We start from the raw sequence: 13952 nt of genomic DNA on the forward strand, positions 1-13952 counted from the left end.
TTTGCTTTTTTGTTCTTCTCAGAAGGCTCCAGGAGCCAAACCCAGGACCTCCTATGTGGGAGGTGAGCACTCAACAGCTTGAGACACATCCACTCCCTATTATGCTATTTTAAGATTTCTAATTCAGAGCATTGGGATTGGTCTTTTCTGTCTTAATTTTACACAGTGAACACAGTGCTACCTTTGCTTTGAAATATGAATTTAAAAACCTAATGGAATCTTTCCACAGAATTAATATTTAATGACTAATATACGATGTATGTAGTAATGATTGACTTAACCAATATTACAAAGGTAGACTCAGATTTGATATTTTGAACCTCTTTCTATAAGTGTGTTTAAGAAAGTATTAGGATAAAAATATATATATTGGGTGAAGGGTTGTTAGGGAAGAAAATGCTGTCATAGTCACAAAATATCACTTTATAGATTTCTTACACAACAGCATCCCTTTACAATGAACAGAGCTGGCAATCTCTGCTTTTAGCCAAGTGATCAAACAGTAGTAGTGGGAGTTTACAATCTGACATGAGGAAACAGACATATCCAGAATTGAGACATTTTACAGGACAACCACCTAGACTGTTCTTTTTTTTTTTTTTTTTTAAGTAAAAGTCAACATTATGAAAAGAAATAAATAACAAAAAAAGCACAGAATGAATGTTGTAGGATATGTTAAAGAGAAAAAAGACATAACAGCCAAATGCAATGACTGAATCTTGATTGGATCCTGACATGGGAAAAAGAGAAAAAGCTATGAAAGACACTTTGAGGGACAATCAGGGAAATTTGGACTGTATGTTAGGTGATATTGAACTAATTTAATTTTCTGAGACATGGTAACGATATAGTGGTTATATAGAATTAGGGAGAACTTCCTTAATCTCAAGCAGTGGACACTGAGGTATTTAAGGGTCAAGTGTCACAATATGATATAGTAATTTGTTTCAAATAATTCAGAATAAAACGGTACGTATAGAGAAGAAAGTAGATGTGGCACAATGTTTAGAATTGGTAGATCTAGGTGAAGAATATTCTATTTCAGCTTTTTGATGGGCTTAAAACAATTTTATAATAAAAGGGGGAAAATTTTTTTTAAAAAAGCAATGCTAGTTTTTCGGCATTTTTATTCCATGAACTTTGTTTTCATCTAGTCCATCGGATATATTTTCTCTTTCAGTTTCAAGTTATTTGTGTATTTTTCTTTTTCTTACAGAAAAAAAGTCACAATTTTAAAAAGAATTTTATTCACACTCTTGTTTTTAATTTTTATTCTCTCCAGAGTCCATTTACCGCAGAGGTGCACGCCGCTGGAGAAAGCTTTATTGTGCAAATGGTCACACTTTTCAAGCTAAGCGTTTCAATCGGGTAAACTTTGATGCATGTTCATAATTTGAGACATCTTTTTTTTCTTCTCTACCATAAAAGATAGGTCTTGTTTTTAAGTCTTGTCATTTCCTTTTAAAAGAGGAAGTAAGGTAGCCATGTATCTTCCAGGGTGCCCAGGGCAATATGCCTGTTGTCCTGAAGGTAATTTTTAATAGCATATCCTTTCACTATTAAAAATATTCCAGATTGGGTGATTGGTTATATGTTCACCCTAACTGCAGGAAGGTTGGGTTTTTAAATATAATTCTAGGCAGCTGGAAAATAAGCAAGATTTATTTTGCAAACCATTTAATGTAATTTAAATTTTCACTGTTTAGAAAATAATAATAGCAAACGCTTATCTAGCTTTTACTGTATACCAGGCACTTTCCAAATGCTTTACATATATTAACTTATTTAATCCTCACAATAATCCTGTGAGATAGGTACTATATACTTCCATTTTACAGATGAGCAAGGTTGTTCAAAAAACACAGAGCCAAAGTGTGAATGCAGGCAGTCTGACTCCAGAACCCCAAGTTTTTAAACTTGTCTTGATAACTACAAGTTTATGGGCTCCATTTCAATGCTAAAACTAATGTCATGTTCTAAATTCATTCATTTAAATAGAAGCCACCACCTGAGATTCCCAGTGTTTTGTTACTAGTAGCACTGATAATACAAAGGCTGTGAAATGAAAGGCACTTTAGTATTGTTCTCAAGAGAGCAGGGCTTTGATTTGACCTTGAACAATCTAGAAGGTTTGTATTTTTTGTGAGTTTTTGCATGGCTCTGCACCATGCTTTTCAAGTTTAATTCAATTTTTCTGCTTTTTTTTTTTTTTTTTTTTAATTTAAAGGAGATACCAGGGCTTGAACTCTGTACCTCACACGTTCACACATGGGAAGCAGGTACTCAACCACTGAGCTATACCTGCTCCCCACTTTTCTGCTTTCATTGCTCTGAATGTGTGTGAAGACTGAAAATTCTTGGAATTACAACAGAAAGCAGCATGGTTTCAAATTTCACTGTCTCTTTAAGACAAGCTCTCTTATGTTAATCTTTTCATAACCTTCATAGTTTTTGAAAAATTATACACGAGGAAGTTTGTTTTGTTTTGTTTTGCCATAGGCTGGCAGTTGACACTGTGATGAGAGGAATGGGGTTGGAGAAGAAAGCCACTTATTTTTCACTATTTTATGTGCAAATGTTGGAAAATAATTTTGACCTTTTTGTTAATAAAATGTGTTTTGAATTACTCTTTCCAGCGTGCTCACTGTGCCATCTGCACTGATCGAATATGGGGACTTGGACGCCAGGGATACAAGTGCATCAACTGCAAACTATTGGTTCATAAGAAGTGCCATAAACTTGTCACAATTGAATGTGGGCGACATACTTTGCCACCAGTAAGACTATTGTCTATTTTTTTTAATAGAGCATTATATAATAGAACTAATAAAACAAAGAGTTAAAATAGGGAGATGTTTTAAGAATGACAGCTCAACAAAGTTGTCACAGAATGGGAGTAGAAATACTTTACATGCCAGTTAACAGATTGTGAATTTTGGAATTGTTACACAAAAACTGTAGTGATAATTGGTTTGTAGGCTGTAGTTAACTTTGTTAAACCTACTACAAAATCCTCTGTGTAAATTTAGGAAGATATAGGGAGAGCCATTTAAGAAATTTTTTTTCTCCTCTTTAAGTTTAAAGTCATTGGTTTATCTCATTTATTCTAGCATTTATGTTCTGTAGAAGTTAGTTATGGAGAGTCAGAGGTATTGTGTGGCTCATAAAAGTGTGACATCCCTGGGTGGTGTTTGCATTTTAAGATTGGTTTCATAGAATAAAATTAAATAACAGTAAATGGAAATAAGCTACTTTAGCTAATGAAGGATAAATGAAACTGTGGTATATCCATTCAATGGAATGCTATTCTGCAACAAAAAGGAATGAAATACTGATACAAGCTACAGCATGTAATTAAAACATGTTCATTGATTTCATAGATTAAAATTTTAAGAATTTAATATAGTAATATAATTCTCATTTAAGTTATATTTCAAATTTAAATTTTAATATACTCTCTCATTGAAGTAATGCTGTTTCTGCATTTAAAGAGATATTAGGATTTAAAAAGAACCCACTGAGTCATTGTATTTTGGAAATGTTTGTAGGAACCAATGATGCCCATGGATCAGTCTTCCATGCATTCAGAGTCATCCATGCATGCACAGACAGGTAAGAATGATGTGGCATGAACCATTGTTCACTAACAAAGTAACATATAAAGAGGTGATTCTTTTACCCAAGTTTAAAAACAGACATATTTTCCCAAATAAAAATACATAACCACATTTTGCAGTGGTGATATCAGCCCCAATGTTTAACCAACACAGTTGGCATTTTAAAAAGACAAGTATGTTAACTAAAATAAATATTTATTTTCTCTAATTAACATAAATTTCTTTCTGAGACACTTTCAAATTCAAACCTAGTTTTTTTTTCAATTATGAAAAAATATAAAGTTGACCTGATGAGTCATATAAAATGATATTGTGACTCTTCAAGTAACTAGTTTTTATTAAAGTTTTTTTTTTATCAGAAGTAGAACTTATGTAAAAGATGTAGAGATGGAGTCTAGAAAATTGAAAAACAATCATGAGTTAAAATGTCACTTACGTTCAAAACCTTTACTATATAACTGAAAAATTTAAACATAATTGAACAGAGTGTGGAACAGAACAGCTCAGTGTGGAGCAGAACAGCTCAATCTGGCCTGAATCAAAAAAGGAAGGCAAGGGAGTTTTTCTGGAAGGACAGAGAGAAGTCTCTTGGTTGTAGAGGAAGCTGGTTATATGAAACATAGGCTTTTCTGCCCTAAGTAGCTTAAAGGTACAGAAGACTAGCGTCCCAACTTTGTCAATTCTTTATTTGACCTGTGTGATAGTAAGGGATACTTTGAGTATGAAGAGAGTAGGAAGTAAAACTATAGACCCTTCATCTCCATGGTCCAGGCTTACTAAAAAAATTAAATAGGTTTTATAGAGGAATTTCTCCTTTATGGAGGAATTGTCTGGTTAATCTATAAAGAGGAGAAGGATTTAAAAATAGGACAAGTATTTTTTAAAAGTAGTTAGTGGCTGCCAGGTTGATGCTTGTTCTCTTTCCCCCCAATAAAGATTGCTCTTTGACTCATATTTAAATATGATTTGTTATTACTAGGAGAAGTATTTCATTTTAAATAATAAAGACTTCTTTAGAAATTAAAAAAAAATCAAGAAGTTTTTTATGTCAGATTCAATTAATGAATGCTATGTTTTTTTCCCTCATCCTTTTTTTTTTTTTTTTTTTAATGTTTGGGATTGGGTTTTTAGTAATTCCATATAATCCTTCAAGTCATGAGAGTTTGGACCAAGTCGGTGAAGAAAAGGAGGTAAGATAATTTGTCCTATTATACGTTATGTCATTTAGCTTTTTAATAAAATTGACAGTTTAAAATAATGACAAACCGACTTGTTTAAATCTTGGATTGTAATGATAAAATATAAGAATGATTTTTAATGATTCCTGAGCTTTATTCTGATTTAATTTAGTAATTACGAATTAAATTAGCAAATAATTTAGTGGGATAACTTATTGTCATTTTAAGTTAATATAATCTAAAAATTATAATATGTTTAAGAATGGTGCTTAGAATAGTTGGTAGTATTTTTTTTTAACCATTTTATTCCACACAACATACAGTCCATCCAAAATGAACAAGCTGTCAGTACAGAGTTGTGTATTCATCACCACAATCAATTTTAGAACATTCCCTACCCCTTATACCAACACACTTCTAAATAACCTGTGGGTGAATAAGATATCTGAAAAATTAAGAAATATTTTGAACTAAATGAAAATTAAAATGTAACATTAAAATTTGTAGAATGCAGTAAAAGCAGTGCTTAGAAGGAAATTTGTAGCATTAAATGAATGTGTTTAAAAAGATGAAAAATTAATAACCTAAGTTTACAGTTTAGTATCAGTTTGTTATACTTTGATGCTAGAAATTGAAGACAAATGGATAAAATACAATATATTTAAGAATGGTGTTTAGAATACTTGATAGTATTCTTTAAAATATATTGTATCATGTATGAATGATATTCTTCAATTAAAAAAATAAAAATAAAACAATTTAAAAATATATTAAAAAAATAAAATAAAATCTATTGTAGACCCTTCCAATTTGTGAACTTTGTTTATTTAAACAAGAGGCAAAAGTAATCTGTGGGGTTCAGACAAGTTATTTGATGGGAGGAGGTATGTTAGTGACTGGAAGAAGGACCAAGATGGGCATCTGGGATGCCGGTGAATTTTATTTCTTGATATGGATGGTCATTATATAGAGTTCACATTGTAAAAATTTATCTAGCTACATGTCATTCTTCAATTTAAAAATGTATTAGAAATCTTGAAGAGAAAGGTCTTTGGTGAACATTAAAGAAATGAAAAAACAGTAAGGGCAAAGAGATACTTCAAAGTGAACAAAAATCTCTATAAGAATATCAACGAGACCAAACAGAAGGAAACGTTAACAACTCAGAGTGCAGAAGAACAGAGAATCATTCCTTACTGTAAGGAATTTCAGCCATGTTGCTTCATCTAGCAGCAGTTTTTCATTTATTTCACTATTGGCGTCAATTTATTCTAGTATTGTTTTTTTCCCTCCCAGTTTGGGGCTATGATGATATGCTGCTATGAACATTCTTGTGAATGTGATTTGGTGCACACATTTCTGTTGAAACTGCTAAGTCATATAGATAATGCCAAACAGTTTTCCAAAGTGTTTGTATCAGTTTGTAACACTTTCACCAACAATGTGTAAGAGTTACATTTGCTACACATCTTCGGTAATACTTTGTGTAGTAAGTCTTTTTAATTCTAGCCAATCTTTTGAAGTTATAATGATAGCTTATTATTTTGATTTGCATTTCCTTGATGAACACCTTTCATATATTTATTGGCCATTTGGATATCATCTTTTGTGACGTGACTTCATGCTATCCATTTTAAAAAGAATGCATGGTCCCCCTTTGTTTTATTGATTTGTAGTTCTTTATATATTGTCAACATTAACCTTTTATCAGTCACTTATTGAAAATAGCTTCTTCCACTCTATGGCTCTTTCTTTTCTTTTCTTTCAGATTTATTTATTTATTTATTCCCCTGCCCCCGCCGGTTGTGTGTTCTCTGTGTCTCTTTTTTTTTTTTTTTAAAGATTTATTTATTTATTTAATTCTCCCCCTCCCCCGGTTGTCTGTTCTCTGTGTCTATTTGCTGCGTCTTGTTTCTTTGTCCGCTTCTGTTGTCCTCACCGGCACAGGAAGTGTGGGCGGCTCCATTCCTGGGCAGGCTGCACTTTTTTCGCGCTGGGCGCGCACTCCTTGCGCGTGGGGCTCCCCTGTCCCCCTACGTGGCACGGCACTCCTTGCGCGCATCAGCACTGCGCATGGGCCAGCTCCTTACGGGTCAAGGAGGCCCCGGGGTTTGAACCGCGGGCCTCCCATGTGGTAGACGGATGCCCTAACCACTGGGCCAAGTCCGTTTCCCTCTCTGTGTCTCTTTGTCTGCTTCTGTTGTCAGTGGCGCGGGAGTCTGTGTTTCTTTTTGTTGTGTCATCTTGCTGTGTCAGCTCTCCGTGTGTGCGGCATCATTCCTGGGCAGGCTGCACTTTCTTTCGCGCTGGACGGCTCTCCTTACGGGGCGCACTCATTGCGCGTGGGGCTCCCCTATGTGGGTACATCCCTGCATGGCAGGGCACTCCTTGCGCGTATCTATGGCTTGTTTTTTCACTCTCTTTTTTGTGTCTTTTGATGAACATATGTTCCTGATTTTTAGCATAGTCCTATATGTTAGTCTTTTCCTGTATGCTCATATTTAAGAAGTTTTCGCCTCTCCCAAGGTTGTGAAGATGTATTCCTATATTATCTTCTGAAAGCTTTATTGTTTTATCTTATACATTTAGATGTATATTCCACTTGGAATTTATTTTTGTAATATTAATTCTTACAAAATAAGATTGTTTTAGTTTGCTAAAGGCTGCCAATGCAATGTAAAGAAATGAGTTGGCTTTTACAATGGGATTTATTAGTTTAAAAGCTTACAGTTCTCTGGAAGCGAATTTGACGTAATGGATAAAGCGTCCGCCTACCACATGGGAGGTCCACGGTTCAAACCCAGGGCCTCCTTGACCTGTGTGGAGCTGGCCCATGCGCAATGCTGATGTGTGCAAGGACTGCCATGCCATGCAGAGGTGTCCCACACGCAAGGAGTGCTCCCCATAAGGCAAGGCACAATGGTGGCATCTGCCCAGTTCGGGTCTCTATCTTCTCCTCCAGGTCTACTTTCTCTCCAGGCTCAACTGTTGGCAATCAAACACATGGCGGAGCACAATGCCAGTCCACTTATTTCTCCCCTCCAGGCCTTGTTACTAGTTCTGCTTCGGGCTGCTTTGTGGTGTTTCTCTCCCAGAATCCTCTCTGAGCTCCTGGGTTCTTTCTCCACCTTTATGTCTTTTTTTCTGTGTGTGTCTCCTTGTTTCTCCTGTTTATAAAGGACTCCAGTAAGAGGATTATAACCCACCCTGACTTACACCATACTGGAACAGTCTAATCAGATGACCCTTAACTAATCTCATCTATTCAAAAGTTCACAGTAGGTTTGATTTAAGGACCCCATAATTTTCTGGAGTCCACATAAAAGACTCAAACCAACACAAAGAGAATTAAATTCATCTTTTTTCCCTATTTATATTCACTTGACTCAGCACCATTCATTGAAAAAGCTGTTCCCCCATTATGCTGCAGAGCTATCTTTTCATCAATTACATGACTGTTTTGTTACCTATTTCTGGATTTTCTTTTATTTTTCATGATTCTTTTCATTGTGCCAATACCACTATCATGATTACTATAGTTTTATAACAAGTCTTAATATCCAGTATAGTAAGTTCTTCTACTTAGTTTTTCTGGGATTATCTTGGCTATTCTTAGCTTTTTAAATTTCCATGTTAGTTTTATAATTCAGCTTGTCAGTTTCCGCAAAATCAAACAAATAAACATTGTGGGGATTTTGACTGGGATTGAATGTATTGTATGGATCAATTTCAGAAGAAATGATACCTTTACAATATTACGTTTTCCAATCCATGAACATGGTATATTCCTCCATTTATTTGGGTCTTTTAAAATACCTGTCAATAATAGTTTGTAGTTTTAGGGTACTGCACCATGGATATTGGATGTAAATGGTATTTTTGGATTAATTTTATAGTAGTTTATTGCTGTTATCTAGAAATAAGTTGCCTTTGTATCCTGAGATCTTGCTAACTTATTACTTCCAATATTTCATCAAATTTAATGTTTTTTATAGGGTTTTTTTTTGGTAGATGCCAGGAGGGCAGGGAACATTAGGGGCCATCTTAGAAGTCGGCCTGTCACCGTCCAGTTAGTCTCACATTAGTTTAGCTACAACAGCTCTCTTTTGGTTAGTGATTACATGGTGAAAAGTTTTCTTTCCTTTTTTTGTAACCATATATTTAAGGTGTGTTTTATTAACTGCATAAAGTTATTACTTTCTTCTTCTCTAGTCTGTCTTCTAGCATGTTTATTGGAGAATTTAGTATGTTTTTAATATTTAAGTATTTTTTACACTTAATGAACTTGCCTTTAAACTAATTATTGACTTGTTTAAATTTAGCATCTTTTTTAAAACAAATCAATTTTATTGATACATATTAACAAAGCATATAGTTAATCCAAAATGTACAATCAATGGTATAATCAATGGTATAATCATATAGTTGTGCATTTATCAGTGTAGTCATTATTAGAGTGTTTTCATTATTTCAATAATGATAAAAAACAGAACAACAAAATTCTTCACCTCTCAATCTCTCTATGTTGCACACAGCTGCTATTTTTTATACTTATGTGTTACCTTTCTTTTTTTTAAAGATTTATTTTATTTCTCCCCCCACCTTGTTGTTTCACTGCTGTCTGCTCCCTGTATCCATTCACTGTGCGCTTGTCTTTTCTTTAGGAGGCACCGAAAACCAAACCCAGGACCTTCATGTGGGAGAGAGGCACTCAGTCACTTGAGCCACCTCAGCTCCCTGCTTTGTTGTATCTCTTCTTGGTGTCATCTTGTTGCATCCACTCACGATGCAAACCCATTGGTTCAGCTTGCTGTCTTGCTCATTGTCTGTAGGAGGCACTGGGAACTGAACCCGGAACCTCCTGTGTGGTAGGCGGGTGCCCAAAGGCTTGAGTCACATCTGCTTCCCTGTGTTACCTTTCTTCTTTTGGATTATTATTCCTTTTTCACTTCCTTTAGATTATTTTGCTGTATTCTTAATGATAATTCTAGATATTGCATGTTGCATCCTTAACTTATTAATGTTGAATACAAATTATTATTAATACTTTTACCATTTCCCAGACAGTGCAAGGACCTTAGGACAATTTAAATTCATTTACCCACCTATCCTGCCTTTAGTGCCACTTTTGTTATATTTTAAAATCTTTGTGTATTAGTGTTTTCAACAGTCAGTGCTTATTTAGGTTTGCTCACATTTTATCCTTTTTGTTTATCCTTCCAACATCTCTGTCCTTCCTTCTCAGGTCTTCTTTAGTCTTCTTGAAGACCTCGATTTAGTATTTCCTTTAGTAAGAGCCTATTTAGTGATAGATTTTCGTCAAAAAAATGTTTCTCATTTTCATTTTCACTTTGAGGAATATTTTTGCAGAATATTAGGTCAGCAGTTATTTTCATTAGGTCCTTTGAAAGTGACATTCCACTGTTATCTGGCTTCTGTTGTTTCGTTTAGTCTTTATTCAGTGAAGTTACTGTACTTTTGGTCCATTTGATTGTTTTTTTATTTTTTGTTTATTTTTTTTAGGAGATACCGGGTATTAAACCCAGCACCTCATTCATGGGAAACAAGCAGTCATCCACTGAGCTATGTCCACTCCCCTTGCTTCAAGGGGACTCTTTCATCTTGATGTAGCATTGTAACTTCCAACTTATGTATAGAAAATCAAGCTCATTATCTCCAACCTCTGATAATCTTACCCTCTCCCTATGCTATATTTTCCCTCTCAGTCATACTCTCAATCTCCTATTCATCAAAGCTTGTGTCATTTTTTTTATTCATACATCTCTGTTGTACCCATACCCAAAAATTATCAAGTCTTTAAGACATCCTTAATATTTTTCAGATTTCAGCCCCCTCTCTATTCCCATTCCCATCCCGTCCCTCTGGCCCTAACTCTTGAATTCATGCTACCTCTTCGGTAGTTAGATTATATGGTTTAGAATGATGTAAGAAAATAATTATTAAGAACTTAAATCAGAAAATATTTAGAAGTCATTAGAGGTACAATTAGGTGTTAGAAATATAATGTATTATACAAAAATACTTCCAGGTATAACTCTTTCATGTGAATGTTTTCAACAGGCAATGAACACCAGGGAAAGTGGCAAAGCATCATCCAGTTTAGGTCTCCAGGATTTTGATTTGCTCCGAGTAATAGGAAGAGGAAGTTATGCCAAAGTACTCTTGGTGCGATTGAAAAAAACAGACCGTATTTATGCAATGAAAGTTGTGAAAAAAGAGCTTGTCAATGATGATGAGGTATGCACAGTGATGAATTATTACTTCTCAGCTTAGTATAACTTGTTAAAATGGCTTAAGAGTACTATTTCAGAGAAAATTTCATTATGCTTTATTTATCTACTTTTCTAAATGTATGCTTCTAAACAGATTATGTAAGAGATATTTAAAGTAGTATGATTATTAGATTTTTTAAAACTACAGATCAAACCACATTATCAACAGGGGAAAGTACATGAGCATTGTAAAAGTTTTCTAGACCTTTTCATAATAAATTGAAATATTTACTAATGGTGTTTTTCCACCTGTGTATAAATTATGTCATGTTTTCCATTGGTTTTGATATTTAACCTAGTTCGTTAATGATTGCATTTGTGATAAATTGAATTGCTAAGAGTAAATTTATCATTGGTTTTAATGATACCAATTCAGTTTAATATCATAGATTTCTTTCATATTTTAAAATAGGATATTGATTGGGTACAGACAGAGAAGCATGTTTTTGAGCAGGCATCCAATCATCCTTTTCTTGTCGGGCTGCATTCTTGCTTTCAAACAGAAAGCAGGTAAGATTGAAAGATAGTGGAATGATTACTGGCTTTATACATTTTAGGATATTATACAATAAGAACCCTTTCTGCATAATTTATGGAAGAGAAGTATACAACAGTGTAATATACTTACAACTTCCTGCTCTACATACTCCAATCAACGATATCATTTTGAAATTGGATCGGCATTAGAAAATTACCTGCTCTGGACACACCCCCACCCTCCAAAAAAGACAAGTCATAACTGTGGCAGTAGAAGTCTACCCTTCTACATGGTCCCAGGATTCAAGTTTTAGGACTTAAATTGTTTCTAAAGTTTGGCAAGAGGGAAAAGCATAACTTCTCCACCGAAAGTGGCAGTTAAAAATAACTAGGTAAAAGTTAAAATTGGGGTGGAAGTGAATGGCTCTGAATTGCAAGTGGTAGTACTTTAGAATAGAAATAATAGGAGTAGATTCCAAAATCATCATGTGATTTGCTTTTTCATATCTCCTGTGATGAGACAGCTTTCTACTCCAACTACCCTTTATTTCCACCATCTTTGTTAAGGGTAAATCATATAGAATGCTATGTTGTGACTGGTTTCTCTGTTGTTTAAAATGCAAAGTTATGCTACCTTATTTTGGATTTTGATTTCATGGTTTCTTTTCTCTGTTTAGATTGTTCTTTGTTATAGAGTATGTAAATGGAGGAGATCTAATGTTTCATATGCAGCGACAAAGAAAACTTCCTGAAGAGCATGCCAGGTACTGCTTGTTTATTGGATTTTTTTGAGGGTGGGGGTGACTTTTTATGTGCCAGTTGTTGAAAACCGTAGGTAATTTATTTTAAGTCATGTGGAGGCTGTACTAAAAATTTACATTATAAGATATATGTAGTATGGCATATATCACATACAATGTAATTGTAACTATAAAATACACATATGGTGCTTCCTAATTAAAAGAGAAAGAAATCTTTACTCAAATCAATTATTTTAAGTGTTTTATCTATTCCTCATCAGCCACTTACTTGATTGACGTATTTATAAATACTTCTTATTAATTTTGTTAGGTTTGCAGTGACTCTTATAATTTTCATTAGAAGATTGTTATGCATATATACTTGAAAGTAATAAAGCAATTCCTCCTTAGCTATTATGTAATTCTGGCCTTGCTCTGATTATAATTTCTGAATTGTTTTGCCTTTGCTTTTTCCCTCTGATCCCATACATATAAATGAATAATAGAAAAGAGTGTTTAATACTAATTGCATGCCTTTAATCAGACCCAGTGATAAAAGTTTGTGAATCGTTTATGTTAGAGGACATAGCAGGTGGGACTATGACCTTGGATAAGCAGTTTAATCCAAGAGTGCCATGTTCATTTGTTTTACCAGCAAGTCTTACCCTTCCTGATACACAAGGGTAATGCCAAAATGAAGCATTGGTCTTGTATATGTATGTATTTATTAAATGGAGAACAAATATTAGGGATTTCATTTTTAAAAATAACTTATTTAATGGAGTTCTCTAGTTCAGCGATTATTTCTTGTCAAAAAGAGATAATGTTCTTGAATTTCTTAAAAATCTGTAACTTGTACTAGCCTAATCTTGGGCCCAAATCTCTTTCTTTAAATTTACTGTTTATTTACGTTCATTGTTTATTTAGGTTTTATTGAATGATTGCCCTTCACAGCAAAGCCATAAATGATACTGTGAATTGTGAGCATAGTCAAGATTTGTTCCTTGTTTGTTCCAGGCTTGGGGAAAGTTGTTTGGTTTTCACTGGTTAAAAATGCCAATTCTGGTTTTATACCATCTTTATTTTTCTAGGAACCAAAGCATGAAATAAGAACTCCAGCTCCCTCATCATAGATTTAAGTAGCAGGAAGGTGCATTTATTATGTCCCTCCAAACATGACCATGGTAAAACGCCACCAAAGCAGCCATAAACTAGCTTGGTGTTTCTTTTTTTAATGTATTTATTTATTTTTTTAAAATATATAGATCACACAAAATGTTACCTTAAAAAAATGATATGGTTCATTTTTTATTAGGCTAAAATTTCTTATCACCGATGAATTGGTGATGGTTTTAAAAAGTTCTTTCTTTAATGTTAACCTTTATATTTGTAAAATAGTTTCATTCAATTCCTTTTCTAAAATCTTAGTATAGGTTTTTATAGTTTGAATGGTGAACTTAGTATTCTTTCTGTTCTATACCAGTCAGTGGTTTTACCCATTTTGATGATTATTTGTACCTTGGAGAAATAATGAAAACTATGAAAACTCTAGAAAATGCATATATATTCAGGTATATATGACTTTACCTTCAGTTGTAGGAGGAGTATTGTCTGCCTGAAGGTCATCCAAGAGCCCAGATAAGAAGC

General features: G+C 34.0%; 1 protein-coding gene across 2 annotated transcripts in view; it reads left to right on the forward strand.

Moving 5' to 3' along the window:
- Positions 1–13952, forward strand: part of PRKCI (protein kinase C iota) — a 58183-nt gene that overhangs the window by 28182 nt on the left and 16049 nt on the right. For both annotated transcript variants that reach the window (XM_058295263.1, XM_058295264.2), the window contains exons 5-11: positions 1283–1368; positions 2637–2777; positions 3549–3612; positions 4749–4807; positions 10877–11053; positions 11501–11598; positions 12243–12329. In XM_058295263.1, coding sequence (XP_058151246.1) covers positions 1283–1368; positions 2637–2777; positions 3549–3612; positions 4749–4807; positions 10877–11053; positions 11501–11598; positions 12243–12329 — 712 coding nt within the window. The remainder of the gene's footprint in view (positions 1–1282; positions 1369–2636; positions 2778–3548; positions 3613–4748; positions 4808–10876; positions 11054–11500; positions 11599–12242; positions 12330–13952) is intronic.

This window comes from Dasypus novemcinctus, chromosome 4, assembly GCF_030445035.2.
Source record: "Dasypus novemcinctus isolate mDasNov1 chromosome 4, mDasNov1.1.hap2, whole genome shotgun sequence".
NCBI classification, from domain to species: domain Eukaryota; kingdom Metazoa; phylum Chordata; class Mammalia; order Cingulata; family Dasypodidae; genus Dasypus; species Dasypus novemcinctus.